This window comes from Bufo bufo, chromosome 7 (genome assembly GCF_905171765.1).
Source record: "Bufo bufo chromosome 7, aBufBuf1.1, whole genome shotgun sequence".
NCBI lineage: Eukaryota > Metazoa > Chordata > Amphibia > Anura > Bufonidae > Bufo > Bufo bufo.
In genome coordinates this window covers 142,819,125-142,842,574 of record NC_053395.1, presented here as the reverse complement: position 1 = coordinate 142,842,574, position 23,450 = coordinate 142,819,125, and the positions used below count along the sequence as shown (strand labels likewise).

Genomic DNA, 23,450 nt, shown 5'->3' with positions numbered 1-23,450 from the left:
AAAATGGCTCTAAAATAGTCCTGGAAAGGGCTAGAGGGCTGCAAATGGCATCAAAATGTGCTTAAGATGCCTTTTGCAGCCCTCTAGCCCTTTCCAGGACTATTTTAGAGCCATTTTTGTGCCCAAAACTGTTCTGCAAACAAATGTGGATAGGGAAATGACTTAAAATAACATAAAATACAGAAAAATTAAAAATAACAATCTGGATCTTGGAGTAGGAGGTTGAGGAGGCGGTGGATGGGTGGATGTGGCGGTGTAGGTTGACGTGGCGGTGTAGGTGGAAGCGGCTGTGAAGGAGGAATAGGTAGCCAACACTGATTTGTGTTAGTTTTTATTTTTAAATTGGGGTATCCCCCAAAATATTGGGACATATAACAAAATAAAACAAAGAATAAGTGCACTTGAGTACAAGAATGGATAGTTGAGGCTGGTATAAATGTCTATTCTGCACAAGGTACGGACAAGTCCTGTGGGATCCATGCCTGGTTAATTTTAATAAATGTAAGTTGTCCACATTGGCTGCGGCCTGTGATAAGGCTCTCTGCCGTGCTAAACACACGTTCACACTATACACTGGCTGCAGGGCAGGTCAGCACCTCCAAGGCAGACAAAGCTTTTCCACATTTTGGCCATGCTAACCCTGCCTTCTCAGGTGCTGGTGGTTCCCCAGCTGCGTTGGCAATAGGGTTGCCACTAGGGATCGACCGATTATCGGTTTGGCCGATATTATCGGCCGATATTGAGGATTTTGAACGTTATCGGTATCGGCATCAATTTTGCCGATATACCGATAACGTATGGGGAACACAGAACGCGCTGCTCTCAGCGCTCTCTGTGTTCCCTCCGCAGCACAGGGGAGAAGGAAGCAGTGTCTCCTCCCCCTGTGCTGCTGCTGCCGCTGCCGCCAATGAGGGGATAGAACATAAGAGGAGGGGAGGGGCTGTGGCCGCTGCGCCACCAATGAAGATAAGCCTTTCATTCATTCATATATACAGGAGGCGGGAGCTGGCTGCAGAATCACATAGCCGGCTCCCGACCTCTATGAGCAATAGCTGCGGTCCGCGGTAGTTAACTCCTCAGGTGCCGCGGATCGCAGCTACCGCTGATAGAGGTCGGGAGCCGGCTATGTGATTCTGCAGCCAGCTCCCGCCTCCTGTATATGAATGATCGATAGACTTATCTTCATTGGTGGCGCAGTGCGCCCCCCCAAGCCCCCCAGTATTAATCATTGGTGGCGCAGTGCGCCCCCCACCCCCATCCCAATCCCGGCCAATAGTAAAAACATTGGTGGCGCAGTGCGCCCCCCCCCCCCCCCCCAGTATTAATCATTGGTGGCAGTGGCCACAGGATCCCCTCTCCCCTGCTCCTCCGATCGGAGCCCCAGCTGCGTAAGCCTGGGGCTCCGATCGGTTACCTTGGCAGCCAGGACGCTATTGAAGCCCTGGCTGCCATGTTCAGCTCCATGCTGCTGTGTGCACTATGCACAGAGCAGCAGGCACAGTGTGAGATCCTATTCACCCTGATAGAGATCTATCAGGGTGAATAGGACAAAGGTTCTAGTCCCTAAGGGGGTTAAAAGTTAGTAAAAAAAAAACACAAAAATATTAAGTATAAATGAAAAAGATTTATAAAAAAAAAATACACATTAACAATAAACAAAAAAAATACACATTAACAATAAACATATTAATTTTCAGCAGATTTGTGTAGGAATTTTTTTTTTTCCTCAAAAATGAAAATTCCCAGAATATCGGTATAAATTATCGGCTATCGGCCTGAAAGTTCACAAATTATCGGTATCGGTATCGGCCCTAAAAAATCAATATCGGTCGATCCCTAGTTGCCACCTTTTCTTCAAGCCAAACCCGAACAGAAGGGAGGGAGGGCCCCCTTCCAGGCTCCACCCATGTCCCGCCTCCAGCCACGCCCATGTCCACCCCTGGTCGCTGTCACACTGCGATCGTTACTCCCCTGAAGAGGCTTATTAGCATATTATAAGTCTTTATTTTAAGAGAACGGCGGCAGCGAGTTATAAAACACACTGTTATGTACTGCTGACATCAGCCCATCGCTAATGTCAGTCAGCTACATAACGTAAAGTTTTTTCTGATGATTGACAGATTCAGAAACCTGTTTAAAGGGTTTCTACAACCAGAAATACTGTTATGTAACAGTAACCACTGAGGAAGGGGTCTCTTCACCCCGAAACGCGTTTGGTATGTGTCACGGAACCATGAACCAGACGTACAACAAGAGATAAGTGAAAATAGAAGGCTTTATTGAAAATAAAGCTGTAAAGCAAAAGTCCAAACGGATGGTGAAACCGAGCAGAGTCTTTGCGAAGCCAGAGGTCAGGAACCAGAAGGGTAGTCAGACGAAGCCAGGATCAGGAACCAGCAGGGTAGTCAGACGAAGCCAGGATCAGGAACCAGCAGGGTAGTCAGACGAAGGCAGGATCAGGAACCAGCAGGGTAGTCAGACGAAGCCAGGATCAGGAACCAGCAGGGTAGTCAGACGAAGCCAGGATCAGGAACCAGAAGCAGCAGCAGTCTTAGAAGCATGTGAACACAAGAGGACCAAGCAAGGAACTAAAGCCACAGACCTCCTATATATATGAGCTAGGCATCCAGCTCCTCCCAGGGGAAGGAGGAGCCGCAGGGTGGAAGGCTACAAGAAACCCAGGACCCAAGATGGCCGCCAGCACATGTCAAACGAAGGAGAGCAGCAAGCAGGTAAGACCATGACAGTACCTCCCCCTCAAGGGCCCCTCCTCCGCGGAGCACAAAACGGTTTCTGAGGGAAGCGTGCGTGGAAGGCTCGGAGCAAGGCAGGAGCATGGACATCTGCGGAGGGAACCCAGGAACGCTCCTCTGGACCATAACCACGCCAATGGACCAAAAACTGCAACCGACCGCGGACCAGGCGTGAGTCCAGGATATTGCTCACCTCATATTCCTCACGATTGCCCACTTGGACCGGACGAGGCCGAGGAACCGAGGAAGTGAAACGATTACACACCAGTGGCTTCAACAGGGAGACATGAAACACGTTGGAGATCCGCATGCCAGGAGGAAGCGCAAGGGCATAGGCTACCGGGTTTACCCTGCGAAGCACTCGGAAGGGACCAACAAAGCGAGGCGCCAGCTTGGGAGTGGGCACTCGAAGGTTGAGGTTGCGGGTGGACAACCATACACGGTCTCCGACCTGGTAGGAAGGAGCAGGCGCACGTCTGCGATCAGCCTGGAATCTCTGGCGCTGCGCAGAGACCTCAAGGGACTTCTGGATCTGTACCCAAGAAGCACGTAGGACGGAAAGGTGATCCTCCACAGCCGGAATATCCTGGGGAGAGAATACCTCCGGTAACACGGCAGGTTGGAACCCATAATTGGCCATGAAGGGAGACGTCCCAGAGGAAGAGTTCACCGCCGTGTTCCTGGCAAACTCAGCCCAAGGCAGGAGGTCAACCCAATTGTCTTGGTGATCGGAGACATAGCAACGAAGGAATTGCTCCAAGGCCTGATTGGATCGTTCTGCGGCCCCATTGGACTGAGGGTGGTAGGCCGAGGAGAAGGAGAGATGAATCCCCAACTGGGAGCAAAAGGCGCGCCAGAACCTGGACACAAACTGACTCCCCCGATCCGACACAATCTCCTTAGGCAAACCGTGCAACCGGAAGACCTCCCTGGCAAAAATCGTGGCCAACTCTTGTGCAGAGGGTAACTTGTTGAGAGGAACACAGTGGCACATTTTGGAAAACCGATCCACAATCATGAGAATGACCGTATGGCCTCGGGATGCAGGGAGGTCCACAATGAAATCCATCCCCAGGTGTGACCATGGGCGCTCCCCGGTGGCTATGGGTTGCAGAAGGCCCAACGGAAGGTGCCGAGGGGACTTACTCTGGGCACAAACGGAGCATGCCGCTACATATGCGGCGATGTCGGAACGTAGGGAAGGCCACCAGAACAGACGTGAAACAGCCCAGGACAGCTGATTCTTTCCAGGATGCCCCGCGGTCTTGGAGTTATGGTAGGTTCGCAACAACCGAGTGCGCAACTCCTCAGGCACAAAACATCTGCCGTTGGGTCTCCCAGAGGGAGCACCAGATTGAGCCGCCAAAATCTGCTCACCCAGGGGAGAGGTCAGGCTGGTGCGAATGGCGGCCAGGATCTGATTCGGAGGTATGACCGAAGTCGGAATCGACTCCTCCCTGGACAGCTCGGAGTACTGCCGTGATAAGGCATCCGCCCTGATGTTCTTGGAACCGGGTAGGTAGGAGACCACGTAATTAAAACGTGACAAGAACAGAGCCCATCTGGCCTGACGTGGTGTCAATCTCTTGGCCTCAGAAAGGTAGGTCAGATTCTTGTGGTCCGTCAGGATGAGAACCGGAACCACCGAACCCTCGAGCAAGTGCCTCCATTCTTTAAGGGCCTGCACGATGGCCAATAACTCCCTGTCACCAATCTGATAGTTGCACTCCGCGGAAGACAGTTTCCGGGAGTAAAACCCACAAGGAAGCAGAGGACCCTCTGGTGTTCTACGCTGAGACAGAAGGGCGCCTACTCCCGTCTCAGACGCGTCCACCTCGAGGACAAAGGGCAACCCATAGTTGGGATGCGACAGAATCGGAGCCGACACAAAGGCGGACTTTAGGGCCTCAAAAGCTCGGATGGCCTCGAGCGGCCAGACCTGGGAATTACTGCCCTTCCTGGTCAGATCCGTGAGAGGCTTGGCCAGCATGGAAAAGTCCCTGATGAACTTCCGATAATAATTGGCGAAGCCCAAAAAGCGCTGCAGGGAACGAAGACCACTGGGCTGGGGCCACTGTAAGACAGCCGAAACCTTCTCAGGATCCATGGAAAACCCCTCAGCGGAAATGATGTAACCTAAGAAGGTTACCTGGGATCGGTGAAATTCGCATTTCTCAAGCTTACCGAACAGCTTGTTCTCTCGTAACCGTTGCAACACTCGTCTGACATCCAGAATGTGGGCCTCCATGGATTCAGAATATACCAAGATGTCATCCAAATAGACTACCACACACTGCTGCAACAGGTCACGGAAAACATCGTTGATGAATTCCTGAAAGACTGCGGGCGCATTGCACAACCCAAAGGGCATAACCAAGGATTCGTAATGACCGGTCCTGGTGTTAAACGCGGTCTTCCACTCATCGCCCGCCTTGATCCTTACCAGGTTATATGCCGCCCTCAGGTCGAGTTTGGTAAAGACCGTGGCCCCTTTAAGGCGATCGAACAGCTCGGAAATCAAGGGTATCGGGTAAGCGTTCTTGATCGTGATGCGATTGAGACCCCTGTAATCGATGCAAGGCCTCAACTCACCGCCCTTCTTTTTCACAAAGAAAAATCCAGCCCCTGCCGGGGACGAAGATTTGCGAATGTGTCCGCGTGAAAGCGCCTCCCTCACGTACTCCTCCATGGCCTCATTCTCCGCTACCGACAGTGGATAGACTTTGCCACGAGGAGGAACGGCACCAGATTGTAACTCTATGGCACAATCGTATGGGCGGTGCGGAGGTAGGGCAACCGCGCGCACCTTATCGAATACATCCCGGTACTCCTCGTATTCAGGAGGCAACAGAGAGTCCGAGGAAGTACACAGCAACTTGACAGACCCATGGATGCAACTAGCCCCACACTGCGGTGACCACGAGAGGATCTCGACCGATCTCCAATCGAAAGTCGGATTATGCTTCTGGAGCCAGGGGTACCCCAAGACCACCGAGTAGTGTGGAGACGAAATAACCTGGAGGCAGACCGACTCTCTGTGAACGGCACCAATGGCTATCCCCACTGGAAGGGTCTCATGAGTCACGTGTGGCGGCAGAAGGGGTCTGCCGTCTATCGCCTCAAGAGCCAGTGGGGAACCTCGAGCCTGCAGAGGAATGGAATTGGCGGCAGCGAACACACTATCAATGAACAAACCACCAGCACCAGAGTCCACCAACGCCTGGGTCGTCACCGAGCCCCCGACCCAGGAGAGGACAACAGTGATCAGTGGTTTGTCAACATGGGAAACCGGGGACGAGGAGACTCCACCCAAGATCTGCCCCCGACAGGATCTCAGGGTACGAGCGTTTCCCGGACGTTTCGGACATGCCAACCGAAAATGCCCACCGAGACCACAGTACATGCATCGGCCCTCGCGTCTCCGGAGTGCCCTCTCCCCCTCGGACAGGCGAGCAAACCCCAGCTGCATGGGTTCACCCCCAGACAAGTCATCCCCAGGAGGCGTGGGAGGAGAGGGAGGCACGGGTGGGACAGCAAACGTAGGCACCAATCTGTTAGAAGACCTCCGCAGGTTCTCCTTAAAGGAAGGTCTCTCCCTGAGTCTGGTGTCAATCAAAATCAGGAAAGAAATAAGAGACTCGAGCTCAACTGGTAGGTCCTTAGCTGCAACCTCATCCTTCAAGGCATCCGAGAGACCATGAGAGAAAGCAGCGACCAGAGCCTCATTATTCCAGCCCACCTCTGCTGCCAGGGTACGAAACTCAATGGCGTATTCAGCTACGGATCGTGAACCCTGTCTGATGGACATAAGGAGCTTCGCAGCAGAGGCAGCACGAGCCGGCACATCGAATACCTTCCGAAGAGAAGCAACAAAACCGGAAAACTCGGCAACCACCGGATTTTTGTTCTCCCATAAAGGGCTGGCCCAGGCCAAGGCCTTGTCCGAGAGCAGCGAGATCAAGAAGCCCACCTTTGATCTCTCAGTAGGAAAGGCATGTGGCAGCAACTCGAAATAAATGCCCACCTGGTTAAGGAAACCTCGGCACTGAGTTGGCTCTCCCCCAAAGCGCTGTGGAAGAGGGGCAGAACCGGTCATACCCCGAAACACCGCAGGCGCAACAACAGGTGTCGGGGTAGACTCTGGCGCAACAACCGGAGCGGCAGTAGGAGCGAGCCCAGGAGCGACAACCGACCCATCGGCAACGGGAGCGAAATGAGCCGTGCGTTCAAGCAGGGTTTGCAACGCCACAGCGAACCGACCCAACAGGTGATCCTGCTGATCAAGTCTGGCAACCAGCGTGGGTAGCGAGGATGGCCCTGTACCGTCAGAATTCATGGCTTGGTCCTAATGTCACGGAACCATGAACCAGACGTACAACAAGAGATAAGTGAAAATAGAAGGCTTTATTGAAAATAAAGCTGTAAAGCAAAAGTCCAAACGGATGGTGAAACCGAGCAGAGTCTTTGCGAAGCCAGAGGTCAGGAACCAGAAGGGTAGTCAGACGAAGCCAGGATCAGGAACCAGCAGGGTAGTCAGACGAAGCCAGGATCAGGAACCAGCAGGGTAGTCAGACGAAGGCAGGATCAGGAACCAGCAGGGTAGTCAGACGAAGCCAGGATCAGGAACCAGCAGGGTAGTCAGACGAAGCCAGGATCAGGAACCAGAAGCAGCAGCAGTCTTAGAAGCATGTGAACACAAGAGGACCAAGCAAGGAACTAAAGCCACAGACCTCCTATATATATGAGCTAGGCATCCAGCTCCTCCCAGGGGAAGGAGGAGCCGCAGGGTGGAAGGCTACAAGAAACCCAGGACCCAAGATGGCCGCCAGCACATGTCAAACGAAGGAGAGCAGCAAGCAGGTAAGACCATGACAGTATGACAGTGAGGGACTGCTAAGAAGAATTATCTACAATGGTGTATTTACACTTGGATTGAAAGCTTTAAACTATCTGCACCAAAGAGATTTGAAAACCCCGCCTGGAATTACAGCTCACCTGACCTGTCCAGCAAACCACATGGGACACCACACAGGTCTTGGAAGGTCAGAGCGGTGATATCAAGCAGCACCGCTACTACATATCCAGGAGCGTGGAGAACTTCATATATAGACTTTGCCTAAAGGTCCTTGCAGCTCACAACAGAGCATTACACTTGAAAACCTTGGTGTACAAGCGGACCGATCATAGGAGCGGTAAAGTACCCTGCATAATTACAAATCTAAGTAGTGCTGCAATGTGGATATACTAACAACTCCTCAATTAATGTGGAACTTACAACCATAACAGTCTCAGGACTATGATGCTTGGAGTTAGCATTTAACAGCCACTGCCATACAGCCATTCCAAGGGTGCTAGTGCTATTGAAAAATAGCCCCACCCAGGGATGTATTAGCACTAATCAATCTCAGATTTTCAGTGCATTTGACTATTTGCGGTATATTTTTAATTGTTTTTATGAGATGTTTTATATGTAATATTGTAGTGTGTTTATTTTTTAAGCCTATAAAATTTATGTGGATACCTATTTACTGTGTGTTTGCCTAATATTGAGTGACCCCCTATCCAAACTTTATAAATACTGTTATGTAGCTGACTGATATAGCGATGCGCTGATGTCCGCACTACATAACAGTATGTTTCTAACATTAGTCCCTGCAGCCGTTCTGATAAAATAAGCACTTTTATTATATGCTAATGAGCCTCTAGGTGCCGGATTCCTCACTGCGTCTGCGCCGACTATGTCACAGTGAGGAAGCCGGCATCAGGAGAGCAGCCTTCACTCACTGCGCCTGCGCCGAAGACATAGTGAACGGCACAGGCGCGGGATTTCGTCAATGCTGCTGCGAACCGTCACATCAATCAAGAGGAGCGGGGCGGGCAGAACAGGGGACCTGGGTGGGATAAAGGGTGAGTGGACGGAGCCTCTAGGTGCTGATTTTACGCCCACATAGCACCTAGAGGCTCATTAGCATATAATAAAAGTGCTTTTTTAGCAAAAACGGCTGCAGGGACTAATGTTAGAAACATACTGTTATGTAGTGCTGACATTAGCGCATCGCTATATCAGTCAGCTACATAACAGTAATTCTGGTGGTAGAAACCCTTTAAACACTGTTACATTTACACACTTCAAATGTTTTATATACCTTTTTAGAAGTGCCTAGGACAGGTGTCAGGACTGTCTTGGTCACACACAGGTTGAAAAACCACTCTGCAGGCAGGGCACAGTGGGCACTGGGCTGGGCACTACTTGGGCAGGCTGCTGGAGCTGGACTGGAGTCTGGAGAAGAAGAATGATTTCAATTCTCCCTCCCTGCCTCTCTCTCTGATGTCACTTCCTGTGTGGACTTCACTTCCTTATCAGAGAGAAGGAGGGAGGGACTGGGAGGCAGGGGAGGAGCGAGGAGTCCGGAGACTGAACAGTAAGTGAGCCGCTGTGCTGCCTGGCATCATTCACTGTTACACTGTAGTGACTGTAGACTAGAGGAGGGAGGGTGAGGGAGGGACTAGAGGAGGGAGGGTGAGGGAGGGACTAGAGGAGGGAGGGTGAGGGAGGGACTAGAGGAGGGAGGGTGAGGGAGGGACTCGGGGAGGCTCGGGAGGAGTGCTGGCTGCGCTCAGCTGATCACCCGGCCCCGGCCGCCGCAGTGAGTGACAGCAGCTAAGCTTATGCGATCGGAGTCTGTCTCACTCTCGGTCGGACTGTCTGCAGTTTGAATGAATAATCCTGTGCCCGGGTCTAAGAAAGGCTTGTACCCGGGCACAGGATTACAAACCCGGACTGTCCGGGTCAATCCCGGACGGGTGGCAACCCTAGTTGGCGACCTGTTCCTCCTCCTTTGCCTTCGCCTTGTGCTTCCACTGTGCCCCCGCTGTCAGGTGGGAATGCTATCATCGTGCGCTTGTAGTCGCGCATCTTCCGATCAGTAACAGATGTTTTCACTGAATTTAGTTCCCTATCAGCAATGCAGAGCAGGGGTTCATTCACGGCAAAAGGGGTATCTTGTCACCCAGCAATAGAACAGAGGATTTTGAGAGATTTAGGCCCCTGTCACCCAGGCACAGCCGGGGTTCATTCACGGCAAAAGGGGGTTCATGTCACCCAGCAATAGAACAGAGGATTTTGAGAGATTTAGGCCCCTGTCACCCAGGCACAGCAGGGGTTCATTCACGGCAAAAGGGGGTTCATGTCACCCAGCAATAGAACAGAGGATTTTTGAGAGATTTAGGCCCCTGTCACCCAGGCACAGCAGGGGTTTATTCACAGCAAAAGGGGGTTCATGTCACCCAGCAATAGAACAGAGGATTTTGAGAGATTTAGGCCCCTGTCACCCAGGCACAGCAGGGTTTCATTCACGGCAAAAGGGGGTACATGTCACCCAGCAATAGAACAGAGGATTTTGAGAGATTTAGGCCCCTGTCACACAGGCACAGCAGGGGTTCATTCACGGCAAAAGGGGGTTCATGTCACCCAGCAATAGAACAGAGGATTTTGAGAGATTTAGGCCCCTGTCACCCAGGCACAGCAGGGGTTTATTCACGGCAAAAGTGGGTTCTTGTCACCCAGCAATAGAACAGAGGATTTTGAGAGATTTAGGCCCCTGTCACCCAGGCTCAGCAGGGGTTTGTATACGCCAAAAATGGTAAAATGTCACCCGACAATTGAAAATAAGATTTTTTTCCATTTAGGGCACTAAAATTGGCACTTTTTTGCATTAAAATGGCTATAAAATAGTCCTTGAAAAGGCTAGAGGGATGTAAAAGGCAGTAAAATGTGCTTAAGATCATGGCAACTGCTCTGCAAACAAATGTGGATAGGGAAATAACTTAAAATAAATTAACTAAAAATTACAAATTATTAACCTGCAACTCAGAATGCCACCAGCAGCGCGTCCACCAGCGTGCGCTTGTACTCGCACATCTTACGATGACGCTTCAGTGACGGAATTAAGGACGGTACGTTGTCCTTGTAATGGGGATCCAGCAGCGTGGCCACCCAGTAATCAGCACAAGTTAGAATGTGGGCAACTCTGCGGTCGTTGCGCAGACACTGCAGCATGTAATCGCTCATGTGTGAAAGGCTGCCCAGAGGCAACGAAAAGCTGTCCTCTGTGGGAGGTGTATCGTCTGTGTCCTCTGTATCCCCCCATCCATGCACCAGTGATGGCCATGAGCTGGTCTGGGTGCCACCCTGCTGTAAACATGGTTCCTTCTCCTCATCCTCCACCTCCTCCAGAACTGTGCCCTGGCTGGACAATTGTGTACCTTGGGTTTGTGGGTGCAGGAACCCACCCTCGGAGCCACTTGGGAATGACTGGCCGGAAACCCTATGAAATGATCCCTCTTCCTCCTCCTCCTCCTCCTGTGCCACATCCTCTTCCATCATCGCCATGAGCGTTTTTTCAAAGGAGGCATAGAAGTCGGATAGTAACGCTGAGACATGTTGGTGGAGTACTCGAAACAGCGCAACAAGGAACACAGGTCTCGCATGGAGGCCCAGTCATTGGTGGTGAAGTGGTGCTGTTTTGCCGAGCGACTCACCCGTGCGTGCTGCAGCTGAAACTCCACTATCGCCTGCTGCTGGTCGTACAGTCTGGCCAGCATGTGCATGGTGGAGTTCCACCTTGTGAGCACGTCGCATATGAGGCGGTAAGCGGGAAGGCCGAAGTTACGCTGCAGCGCTGACAGGCGAGCTGCAGCAGGGTGAGAACGCCGAAAGCGCGCACAGACGGCCCGCACTTTATGCAGCAGCTCTGACATGTCGGGGTAATTTTTAAGGAATGTCTGCACCACCAAATTCAGCACATGCGCCAGGCAAGGGATGTGCGTCAAACCGGCTAGTTCCAGAGCCACTACGAGATTTCGCCCATTATCGCACACCACCAAGCCGGGCTTGAGGCTGACTGGCACAAACCACTCATCGGTCTGTTGTTCAAGGCCCGTCCACAGCTCCTGCGCGGTTTGTCCCCCAAACAGATACGTTTTAAAACTGCCTGCTGTCGTTTACCCCTGGCTGTGCTGAAGTTGGTGGTGAAGGTGTTACGCTGACCGGATGAGGAGCTGGTAGAGGATGAGGAACCAGAGTAGGAGGAGGAAGCAACAGGAGGCAAACTGAAGCGCCCTGCAATCCTCGGTGGTGGAAGGACATGTGCCAAACTGCTATCCACCTCAGGCCCAGCCGCCACTGCATTTACCAAGTGTGCTGTTATGAAGATATAACGGCCCTGACCGTGCTTACTGGTCCACGTATCCGTAGTCAGGTGCACCTTGAAACAGATGGCGTTGCGCAGTGCACACCTGATTTTGTCCCCTACTTGGTTGTGAAGGGAAGGGATGGCTCGCCTTGTAAAGTAGTGGCGGCTGGGCACAACGTACTGTGGGACAGCCACCGCCATAAGGCCTTTAAAACTATCCATCTCCACCAGACGGAATGACAGCATTTCAAAGGCAAGTAATTTAGAAATGCTGGCATTCAGGGCTAGGGATCGCGGGTGGGTAGGGGGGTACTTCCTCTTACTCTCCAGCATTTGGGATATGGAGAGCTGAACGCTTCCGTGGGATATTGTGGAGATGCTTGGTGACCCAGGTGTTGGTGTTGCTGGCAGATCCTCTGTTTGTGGGGTGCCAGGTGGCACTGTCACTCCAGAGGTGGATGAAGAGGCCCCGACTGCAGCAGAAGAGGAAGCAGGAGGAGCCAGATACCTTTCTTGGTTTTTGAGGTGTCTACTCCACTGCAGCTCGTGCTTTGCACTTAAATGGCAGGTCATGCAGGTTGTGCTCAGGTTGAGAACGTTTATGCCTCGCTTCAGGCTCTGATTGCACAGCGTGCAAACCACTCGTGTCTTGTCATCAGCACATTGTCTGAAGAACTGCCACGCCAGGGAACTCCTTGGAGCTGGCTTTGGTGTGCTCGGTCCCTTGCTGCGGTGGGCAGTAGGAAGCGTACTGTCTAGAGGACGGCCGCTCCGCTTTTGCACCCTGCTCCCTCTTCTGCTGTGCTAGTGGCTCTGTGCGACCACCGCCTCTTCCTCCGAACTACATCGGTCACTCGCATGATCTTGATTCCATGTGGGGTCTTCACCCCTGACTTCCTTGTCGGTCTGCACGCTTTCGAAAGCCCCAGCAGTTGGCACCTGTGTTTCGTCATCATCCGAGACGTGCTGCGATGGTCCTCCCATGTACTTATCTTGAAAGATAAGTGGTTGGGCATCAGTGCACTCAATCTCTTCCACTTCTGGGGCAGGGATAGGTGGATGGCCCTGGGAAACCTTGCTAACAGAGTCATCAAAAAGCAGAAGAGACTGCTGCATGACTTGGGGCTCAGACTGCTTGGCTGATTTGCAAGGGGGTGAGGTGAAAGACTGATGGATATCAGCTGCAGGTGCCAACTGTGGTCTTTCAGCAGGAGACTGGGTGGGAGACACTGTGAAGGAACTGGATCCACTGTCAGCAACCCAATCTACTATCGCCTGTACTTGTTCAGGCCTCACCATTAGTAGAGCAGCATTAGGCCCGACCAAATAACGCTGCAGTTTTTGTCGCCTACTCGCACCTGAGGAAGGGGTTTCACTTGTGCGTATAGCTGGCACAGATCGACTACATCCTCTCCCTGAAACAGGAACTCCACCAGCAGCACCACGACCTTGGCCACGTCCCTTATTTGACGCTCTCCTCATATTTTCTGAACTTAGGATCTTGCCCTAAATGGGTGTTTAATTAATAGTAAAAAAGAACGACAGTATGTAAAGGGTGTATCTCACACGGCCTGAACCAGACTAGGCCTCAATTAAAGATTTCTTTGCACAAAATGGCTGTATTTCAAATGCCTGATTCAAACCCCTGTATGTAGGGGGGTATCTCACACGGACTGAACCTGTGTAGGCCTGAAGTAAATATATCTTTGCACAAAATGGCTGTATTTCAAATGGCTGTATTTCAAATGCCTGATTCAAACCCCTGTATGTAGGGGGGTATCTCACACGGTCTGAACCAGTGTAGGCCTGAAGTAAATATATCTTTCCACAAAAAGGCTGTATTTCAAATGGCTGTATTTCAAATGGCTAATTCAAACCCCTGTATGTAGAGGTAGTATCTCATAGGTCCTGAACCTGTGTAGGCCTGAAGTAAATATATCTTTGCACAAAAAGGCTGTATTTCAAATGGCTGTATTTCAAATGCCTGATTCAAACCCCTGTATGTAGGGGGGTATCTCACACGGTCTGAACCAGTGTAGGCCTGAAGTAAATATATCTTTGCACAAAAAGGATGTATTTCAAATGGCTGTATTTCAAATGGCTAATTCAAACCCCTGTATGTAGAGGTAGTATCTCATAGGGCCTGAACCTCTGTAGGCCTGAAGTAAATATATCTTTGCACAAAAAGGCTGTATTTCAAATGGCTGTATTTCAAATGCCTAATTCAAACCCCTGTTTGTAGGGGGTATCTCACACGGTCTGAACCTGTGTAGGCCTGAAGTAAATATATCTTTGCACAAAATGGCTGTATTTCAAATGGCTGTATTTCAAATGCCTGATTCAAACCCCTGTATGTAGGGGGGTATCTCACACGGTCTGAACCAGTGTAGGCTTGAAGTAAATATATCTTTGCACAAAAAGGCTGTATTTCAAATGGCTGTATTTCAAATGGCTAATTCAAACCCCTGTATGTAGAGGTAGTATCTCATAGGGCCTGAACCTGTGTAGGCCTGAAGTAAATATATCTTTGCACAAAATGGCTGTATTTAAAATGGCTGTATTTCAAATGCCTGATTCAAACCCCTGTATGTAGGGGGGTATCTCACACGGTCTGAACCTGTGTAGGCTTGAAGTAAATAAATCTTTGCACAAAAAGGCTGTATTTCAAATGGCTGTATTTCAAATGCCTAATTCAAACCCCTGTATGTAGGGGGGTATCTCACACGGTCTGAACCTGTGTAGGCCTGAAGTAAATAAATCTTTGCACAAAAAGGCTGTATTTCAAATGGCTGTATTTCAAATGCCTAATTCAAACCCCTGTATGTAGGGGGGTATCTCACACTCCCTGAATCAGTGTAGGCCTGAAGTAAATATATCTTTGCACAAAAAGACTGTATTTCAAATGGCTGTATTTCAAATGCCTAATTCAAACATATAGAAACATAGAAACATAGAATGTGTCGGCAGATAAGAACCATTTGGCCCATCTAGTCTGCCCAATATACTGAGTACTATGGATAGCCCCTGGCCCTATCTTATATGAAGGATGGCCTTATGCCTATCCCATGCATGCTTAAACTCCTTCACTGTATTTGCAGCTACCACTTCTGCAGGAAGGCTATTCCATGCATCCACTACTCTCTCAGTAAAGTAATACTTCCTGATATTACTTTTAAACCTTTGCCCCTCTAATTTAAAGCTATGTCCTCTTGTAGCAGTTTTTCTTCTTTTAAATATTCTCTCCTCTTTTACCTTGTTGATTCCCTTTATGTATTTAAAAGTTTCTATCATATCCCCTCTGTCTCGTCTTTCTTCCAAGCTATACATGTTAAGGTCCTTTAATCTTTCCTGGTAAGTTTTATCCTGCAATCCATGTACCAGTTTAGTAGCTCTTCTCTGAACTCTCTCCAAAGTATCAATATCCTTCTGGAGATATGGTCTCCAGTACTGAGCACAATACTCCAAATGAGGTCTCACTAGTGCTCTGTAGAGCGGCATGAGCACCTCCCTCTTTCTACTAGTAATGCCTCTCCCTATACACCCAAGCATTCTGCTCGCATTTCCTGCTGCTCTATGACATTGTCTGCCTACCTTTAACTCTTCTGAAATAATGACCCCTAAATCCCTTTCCTCAGATACTGAGGTTAGGACTGTATCACTGATTTTATATTCTGCTCTTGGGTTTTTACGCCCCAGGTGCATTATTTTGCACTTATCCACATAAAATATTAGTTGCCAGATTTTTGACCATTCCTCTAGTTTTCCTAAATCCTTTTCCATTTGGTGTATCCCTCCAGGAACACCAACCCTGTTACAAATCTTTGTGTCATCAGCAGGGCTGGGACAAGGCCATTTGGTGCCCAGGGCGAAGATGGCAAACTGCGCTACCCCCCCCCCCCCCCCCGTTTTTAAGAAAGAATCAATGTTGTTTCAAAACAAGAATATACTTAAAGCAATAGAACAAAGGACTGTGGGACTTTGAAAGTCACAGACACTATAAAGTTCCCCCCCATCATCATGTGCCAGTATAAAGTCCCCCCCATCATCATGTGCCAGTTTTGTAATAAGCCCCCCCAATGTGCCAGTAACACTATTGTAAAAAAAAACAAAAAAAAACACTTATACTTACCTAAGTGTCAGCGATGCGATGCAGCCTCTTCCTGTGTCCCACGCTGTAATGTAAGGCTCAGGCGGCACGATGACGTCATTGCGCCGGCCTCTGATAGGCTGCCGGCCTAGTGCCTGCAGCCAGGGGCGTACATAAAAATCACTGGGCCCCATAGCAGGAATCTAAATTGGGCCCCCATTCCCCTTTTATAGCCCCTCCCTTTGTTCCATGAACTATTCTTGCTGCTGCGTTTTATAATTTATGCCATCAGGGCCGGAATGGGATTACAAAACAGCCCTGGCACACAAAAGAGGTATAATAGATGCAGATGTATATTATATACAGCAGTGTACAGTTATGTGAGGTACGCGGTATAATAGATGCAGTGTGTACAGGTATATAGTATATTCCCTAGTGTTCTGATATGTGAGGTACAGGGTATAATAGATGCAGTGTGTACAGGTATATAGTATATACAGCAGTGTACTGATATGTGAGGTACGGGGTATAATATATGCAGTGTATACAGTATATACAGTAGTGTAATATGTGAGGTACGAGGTATAATAGATGCAGTGTGTACAGGTATATAGTAAATACAGCAGTGTATTGACACCTCGTACCTCACATATCAGTACACTGCTGTATATACTATATATCTGTACACACTGCATCTATTATACCTCGTACCTCACATATATAGTATATACAGAAGTGTACTGATATCTGTACACACAGCATCTATTATACCTCATACCTCACATATCAGTGCACTGCGGTATATACTATATATCTGTACATATTGCATGTATAATACTGTGTAATATATGCAGTGTGTGTGTGTGTGTGTGTGTATATATATATATATATATATATATAACACACAGAGCAGTGTATTGATGTGACACATAGAAGGTATAATACTGTAGATGCAGTGTTTATAGAAATATGTGGTCAGTTATACATTATAGTCACTGTGAGGTACATGAGGTAGTGGTAACTGTCTGAAGTAGTATACATGAGTGAGCAATGAGTAAAAACAGGGCATGGAGGGGGGGGGGTAAATGATGAAAAGTGGAGGACCTCCTCTTACCTCTCCATTCCAGTCTGTATGGATCAATACAGAGCTGCTTGTGAACTTTTAATACTTGCTGTTAGGGGTTGAAGGACCTGTGATGATGTCATCACAGGTCCTGGCAGATGTACCTTTGAAACCTAGGAACTACACCATTTTTGGTGCTGTTCCTTTGCTAGATTCTGCAGGACCTGTGATGTTGAAGATGATGTCATCACAGGTCCTGGCAGATGCACTGTTCTAACCTGGGAACTACACTTTACACTGTGCAGTTCCCTTACAGGACCTGTGATGACATCATCAAAGGTCCTTTAGCTTTAGAAAGGTAAACAGGAGTAATTAGGGGGCGGGGCCTCTCCTCCACTTCGGTGCCTGCCTGCAGCCTATCAGAGGAAAGGGAAGGGACACGCCTCTCCCTCCCCTGCACCTCCGCTGGCACAGACAGTTTACAATGGAGATGAGCGCAATGGAAGCGCTCATCTCCCTGTGCCCGGCGGCGGCTGCTCACTTGGGGGGGGGGGGGGGTCATTTTAGTTGGGGGGGCACATGGGGGGGCACAGCATGATGTAGGGGGGGCCGTGGCTGGCACTTCACCTGCGCCCCCCTCCTGTCCGCAAATGGTAGCGCCCAGGGCACCCGCTCCTTCGGCCCCTGCCTTGTACCGACCCTGGTCATCAGCAAAAAGACACACCTTACCATCGAGGCCTTCTGCAATTTCGCTGATAAAGATATTAAACAATATGGGTCCCAGAACAGATCCCTGAGGTACCCCACTGGTAACAAGACCTTGGTCTGAATATACTCCATTGACTACAACCCTCTGTTGCCTGTCCCTCAGCCACTGCCTAATCCATTCAACAATATGGGAGTCCAAGCCCAAAGACTGCAATTTATTGATAAGCCTTTTGTGTGGGACAGTATCGAAAGCCTTACTGAAGTCTAGATAAGCGATGTCTACTGCACCTCTGCCATCTATTGTTTTAGTCACCCAATCAAAAAAATCAATAAGATTAGTTTGACATGATCTCCCTGAAGTAAACCCATGCTGTTTTTCATCTTTCAATCCATGGGATTTTAGATGTTCCACAATCCTCTCCTTAAGTATGGTTTCCATTAATTTCCCCACTATTGATGTCAGGCTTACTGGCCTATAGTTGCCCGATTCCTCCCTACTACCTTTCTTGTGAATCGGCACAACATTTGCTAATTTTCAATCTTCTGGGACGACTCCTGTTGCCAGTGATTGGTTAAATAAATCTGTTAATGGTTTTGCTAGTTCACCGCTGAGCTCTTTTAATAGCTTTGGGTGTATCCCATCAGGCCCCTGTGACTTATTTGTATTGATTTTAGACAGCTGACTTAGAACCTCTTCCTCTGTAAAGACACATGCATCAAAAGATTCATTAGTCTTCTTTCCTAACTGAGGTCCTTTTCCTTCATTTTCCTTCGTAAAGACTGAATAGAAGTATTCATTGAGGCAGTCAGCTAGTTATTTATCTTCTTCCATATACCTTCCTTCTTTTGTTTTTAATTTTGTAATTCCTTGTTTTAGTTTCCTTTTTTCATTTATGTATCTGAAGAATGCTTTATAGCCTTTTTTCCCTGACTGAGCTAATTTCTCTTCTGCCTGTGCTTTAGAAGCTCTTATAACTTGTTTGGCCTCTCTCTGCCTAATCTTGTAAATTAGCCTGTCATCCTCGTTTTTTTTTTTTTTATAATTCCTAAATGCTATCTTTTTGTTTTTAATGATTTTGGCCACTTCTGCTGAGTACCACAGTGGTCTTTTCTTTTTTTTGCTTTTACTGACAAGCCTAATGCAATTTTCTGTTGCCTTAAATAGTGCCTTTTTTAAGTAGTCCCATTTCTCCTGGACTCCAATGAAACTGTTCCAATCTGATAGGGACTCGTATACCACTAATCTAATTTTAGAAAAGTCAGTTTTTCTAAAATCTAAAACTTTTGTTTTTGTGTGGTGTGAATCACTAGATCCCAAACTTTCCCCTACAGTAATATCATATACCAAATTCCCATTTGTGAATACTAAATCTAAAATGGCCTCCTTCCGGGTTGGCTCCTCAACTACTTGCTGTAGAGATAATCCCAGTAGGGAATTTAGAATATCTGTACTCCTGGCAGAACTAGCTATTTTGGTTTTCCAGTTTACATCAGGAAGATTGAAGTCTCCCATAATAATAACTTCCCCCTTCAATGTCATTTTAGCTATTTCCTCAACTAGTAGATCATCTAATTCTTTGACTTGGCTAGGTGGTCTATATATCACACCTACACGAGTTACCTTTATGATTATCAAGCTGCAAGGTAACCCAAACTGACTCTAAATTGTTCTCGCTAACTTGTATCAAATTAGATTTTATGCTGTCTTTCACATACAGGGCCACCCCTCCCCCTTATTGCCTTCTTTGTCTTTCCTGTATAGAGAGACAGAGAAGGCAAACCCCTGTATGTAGGGTGGTATCTCACACGGTCTGAACCTGTGTAGGCCTGAAGTAAATATATCTTTGCACAAAAAGGCTGTATTTCAAATACGTAATTCAAACCCCTGTATGTAGAGGTGGTATCTCACAGGGCCTGAACCTCTGTAGGCCTGAATTCAATATTGGTGCACCAAATGGCGGTATTTAAAATCTCTAAATGTAACCCAAATGTATTAAGGGTGTATCTCACAATGACATCTGCATCAAAGGCTGCCAACTAAATTTTTGGAGCCCAAACGACTGTTTGTTTAACAACTGAATTTGACAGCAGTATATAAGCCTGTAATTTCACACGTGCTGATGCTGCAAGGCCTGAAAATAGTGTTTTTTGTCAAATAAATGTGTTTTTCAAACCCCAGAAAATGATGGGTGTATTTCTAGCTTAAATTGCACACTGACTAATACAGATGTTGTAGATTGCCCAAAAAGTCTTTTTTTGCTAACAGAATATGAATGCTGTATATATTAAACTTGAATTTAACACTTGCAGATCTGGCAAATACTGTTTTTTGAAAATGTGTTTTTCAAACCCCAGAAAATTATGGGTGTATTTCTACCTTAAATTGCACACTGATTAATCCAGATGTTGTAGTTTGCCCCCAAAAATGGTGATTTGCAATGTCCCAAAAGCTCAGATGCAGTGCTGGTGCACTGAGCATGCATAAAATGGCCGCCGCCGCCACCCACCTAACTAACAGAATTCTAAAAGTTAGTATTTTTGGTCAATGAGCTCAGGGCAGGGTAAAACGATAGACGATTTGTCTGTAGATCGCTGAGTTAGATTCTCTCCTATGCTCTCCCTGAAATCACAAGTCCAGCAGCATCCTCTCCCTACACTTGTAACAGCAGAGTGACGTGCAGCGCTACGTAATCCAAGCTTATATAGAGGCTAGGTCACATGCTGCTCTGGCTAATCACAGCCATGCCATTAGTAGGCATGGCTGTGATGGCCTCTTGGGGCAAGTAGTATGACGCTTGTTGATTGGTAGCTGTGCAGCCTTTCAAAAAGCGCCAAGAAAGCGGCGAACACCGAACCCAAACTTTTACAAAAATGTTCGGGTTCAGGTCCGGGTTCCAAAAATCCTAAAGTTCGGTACGAACCCGAACTTTACAGTTCGGGTTTGCTCAACCCTACTCCCCAGTCTTTCACTGCCCACTGTTATCCTTCCCTTTCCAGATACAGGTCATACCACTTGTGCTAGTGACTGAAGATTGTCTGGACACCGTCCTTTCCAGTGGGACCCAGGATCCGGAATTCCCCATGACGCATTCTTTCGTCTGGCAAGTGTGCACAGCGATGTAAAGCACGGATTGGGACTTCTCCTGGCTTCCATTCGTTTTTGTAATCCTGTTATTTGTTACCAGTGAAGTTTGCCTGGACTTTGTTTACATTCTTTTGAATAAACCCCTTGCTTCATCTACACTGGTCTGTTTCGTTGGTGCCTTGCATTACACAAAGTTAATACAAGCCACTTACTAATGTATTATTATCCATATTGCTTCCTTTGCTGGCTAGACTCAATTTTCCATCACATTATACACTGCTCGTTTTCCATGCTTTCGACAACCTCCAATCCTGCATCGGTGGCCGGTGAATAGTGTGCAAGCACGGCCATTGATGTTGGTTTGCAGGTGTTCGTAACCATGGAAACAAAAAGTGGATAATGTGATGGAGATATGAACCTAGACAGCAAATTAAGCAATATGGGCAATCACAATACATTAGTAAGTGCCTTGTATTAACTTTCTCAACTTGGTAAATGCTGCTTGCTGAAGTGAGACAAACCCCTTTAAAGTTACCTAATTAGGTACAGTGTTAAAAGAAACACAAGGTTTATCATGATCTCAATACCTTGTGATCTCCGGTCAGGCAATCTATTTCAACCTCAGAACAAGCAACTCCATATACAAAGTATTGAGCTGGGTTACCCTCTCCTTTTTCCCAGTTCATTTCACTGTCAAATCCCCTGTAGGAAAAAAAGAAAATGGCAATAAATAATACTTTCTTTGACACAGGAGTGAAAAATTTTATATTTAAGACATTTAAAAGGCTGAAGGACAAGTACATCTTCTAGTACACTATTGGTAACATTTAAGGGGTATCTATAAGAACTGCAGAGGTAGCTGGACCCTGGTGTGTGATGGTGCCTAAAAGCCCCTCTGCTACACAAGTATAATAAATGGGATGTGGTAGATGGGGCCTTGTTACATATTTTGCATTGGAGTCTGGGAGCTTCAAGTGTGCTTCCTCCACTTACCTTTTAACACGATTCCTAAAATGTTGTTCTGTCCTGAGATTCTCACACTGAAGTGGTTTAATATTTCCACAAAACTATTTCCAGTAATACATTTAAGGCTACTTTCACACTTGCTGCAGGACGGATCAGACAGGGTGAACAGCCTGTCGGATTTGTCCTGCCGCAAGTGTGAAAGTACCCTAAAGCGGTTGTGCTGCTATATAAAATATACATAAATGTGCACACAACATTTGTTGTTGATTTTAAGTGCCGGTCTGAGTTTTGGCAGCACCTGGCTGTCCTTAAATAGGCAGCTGGGCTCAGAAGCCATGTCTCTGTGTTGGGATCTGGCAGCCTTGTGTCTGGTTGAAGGCTTGCTACCTGTTTGGCGTGAAAACAGGTTGGTGCTGCTATCAGCAAGGACTCTTTGAGGCAGAATTGCTGCATGGTGTGAATTAACACCAACACCGCAAGGTGACTTTCTGTTTGATTATGACTGCTTGTTTGTTTTGTCACTTGCCTAAAGTGTTAATAAAACACCGAACTGTTTGATCCAAAGAACTTGTTGTTGCCTCTATACTGCGTCCGCTAATCCTATCTACCAGAGCGAAACCCCACAATATATATAAACTGTTGCCAAATGCTGAAAACGTATTTTTTATTTTTGGACCAAAATATATCATATTTACCTGAAATAGCCTGTCGCAGAGAGACTTATTGACTGCATAAATGCTTCTTTCACCTGAGATCAGGAAAAAAAATCAATGTTCATACAAAAGCTAAATTTTCCGGGATACAGTGACAGACTGCACGGATTAACCCCTTCCTCAGCAGAAGCCGAGTACTGTAGAAGCACAGCCTCATAGTTGGCCAATGTTAACATTGAAGTCCTGTGAGAAAGGCAAGCATGCCAGAAAGCACCTGAAATACAGCCGATACAATGCATGCCACCCTAACCACACGTATTGTGCCCAGTGACTAAATCAAACACTTTCTTAAACACAAAAAACAGCGATATTGGCTAATGGTTACGTTTTCTTCGCTTAAATTCCACTGACAAGGCATACCAAGTAATAAAAACCATGGGAGCTGGAAGTTAGTGCCAGCATCTTTGCCACATGGGAGAACAGCAATATTAGGGAAAAGGTGTGATGGCACATAAAGAACTATTGATTTACTGTACGAAAGTCAGGTATTCAGTTATAGTGTGCAGAGATCTCTTCACCCCTGTAAAGGCATCTCATGTGCCATGGTCCAGGACTCAACAGATCAGCTCTTTTCTTCTTAAAGGCACCGTTTGCATATACTGTTAGTAGTTTTACAGTTTTGGCATCATCTAGTGGTCAATTTAGAAAATGCCGTTTAAGGAGATCCTATCATTTAAAGGTTCAACAAAGTAAAAGGCTAGAAGAGGCAACAAGGATTAAATATCTCCATTACCTACATTAACCACACATTGATAACATATCCTAGCAATAAACTATCAATATTTAAAGAAAAAAAAAACAATCATCATTAAAAAGGAAAATATAATATAAATATGTTACTAAATAGCCAAAACTAGCCAAAGAAGATGCCTCATAAAAAT

The 23,450-nt window shown here is 47.5% G+C and overlaps 1 protein-coding gene across 2 annotated transcripts in view; it reads right to left on the bottom strand.

Moving 5' to 3' along the window:
- The window catches only part of LOC121007452 (aldehyde oxidase-like), a 292,875-nt gene that overhangs the window by 12,931 nt on the left and 256,494 nt on the right, over window positions 1-23,450 (bottom strand). For both annotated transcript variants that reach the window (XM_040439380.1, XM_040439381.1), the window contains 2 exons: window positions 22,552-22,604; window positions 21,478-21,592 (listed from right to left, as the gene is read on the bottom strand). In XM_040439380.1, coding sequence (XP_040295314.1) covers window positions 21,478-21,592; window positions 22,552-22,604 — 168 coding nt within the window. The remainder of the gene's footprint in view (window positions 1-21,477; window positions 21,593-22,551; window positions 22,605-23,450) is intronic.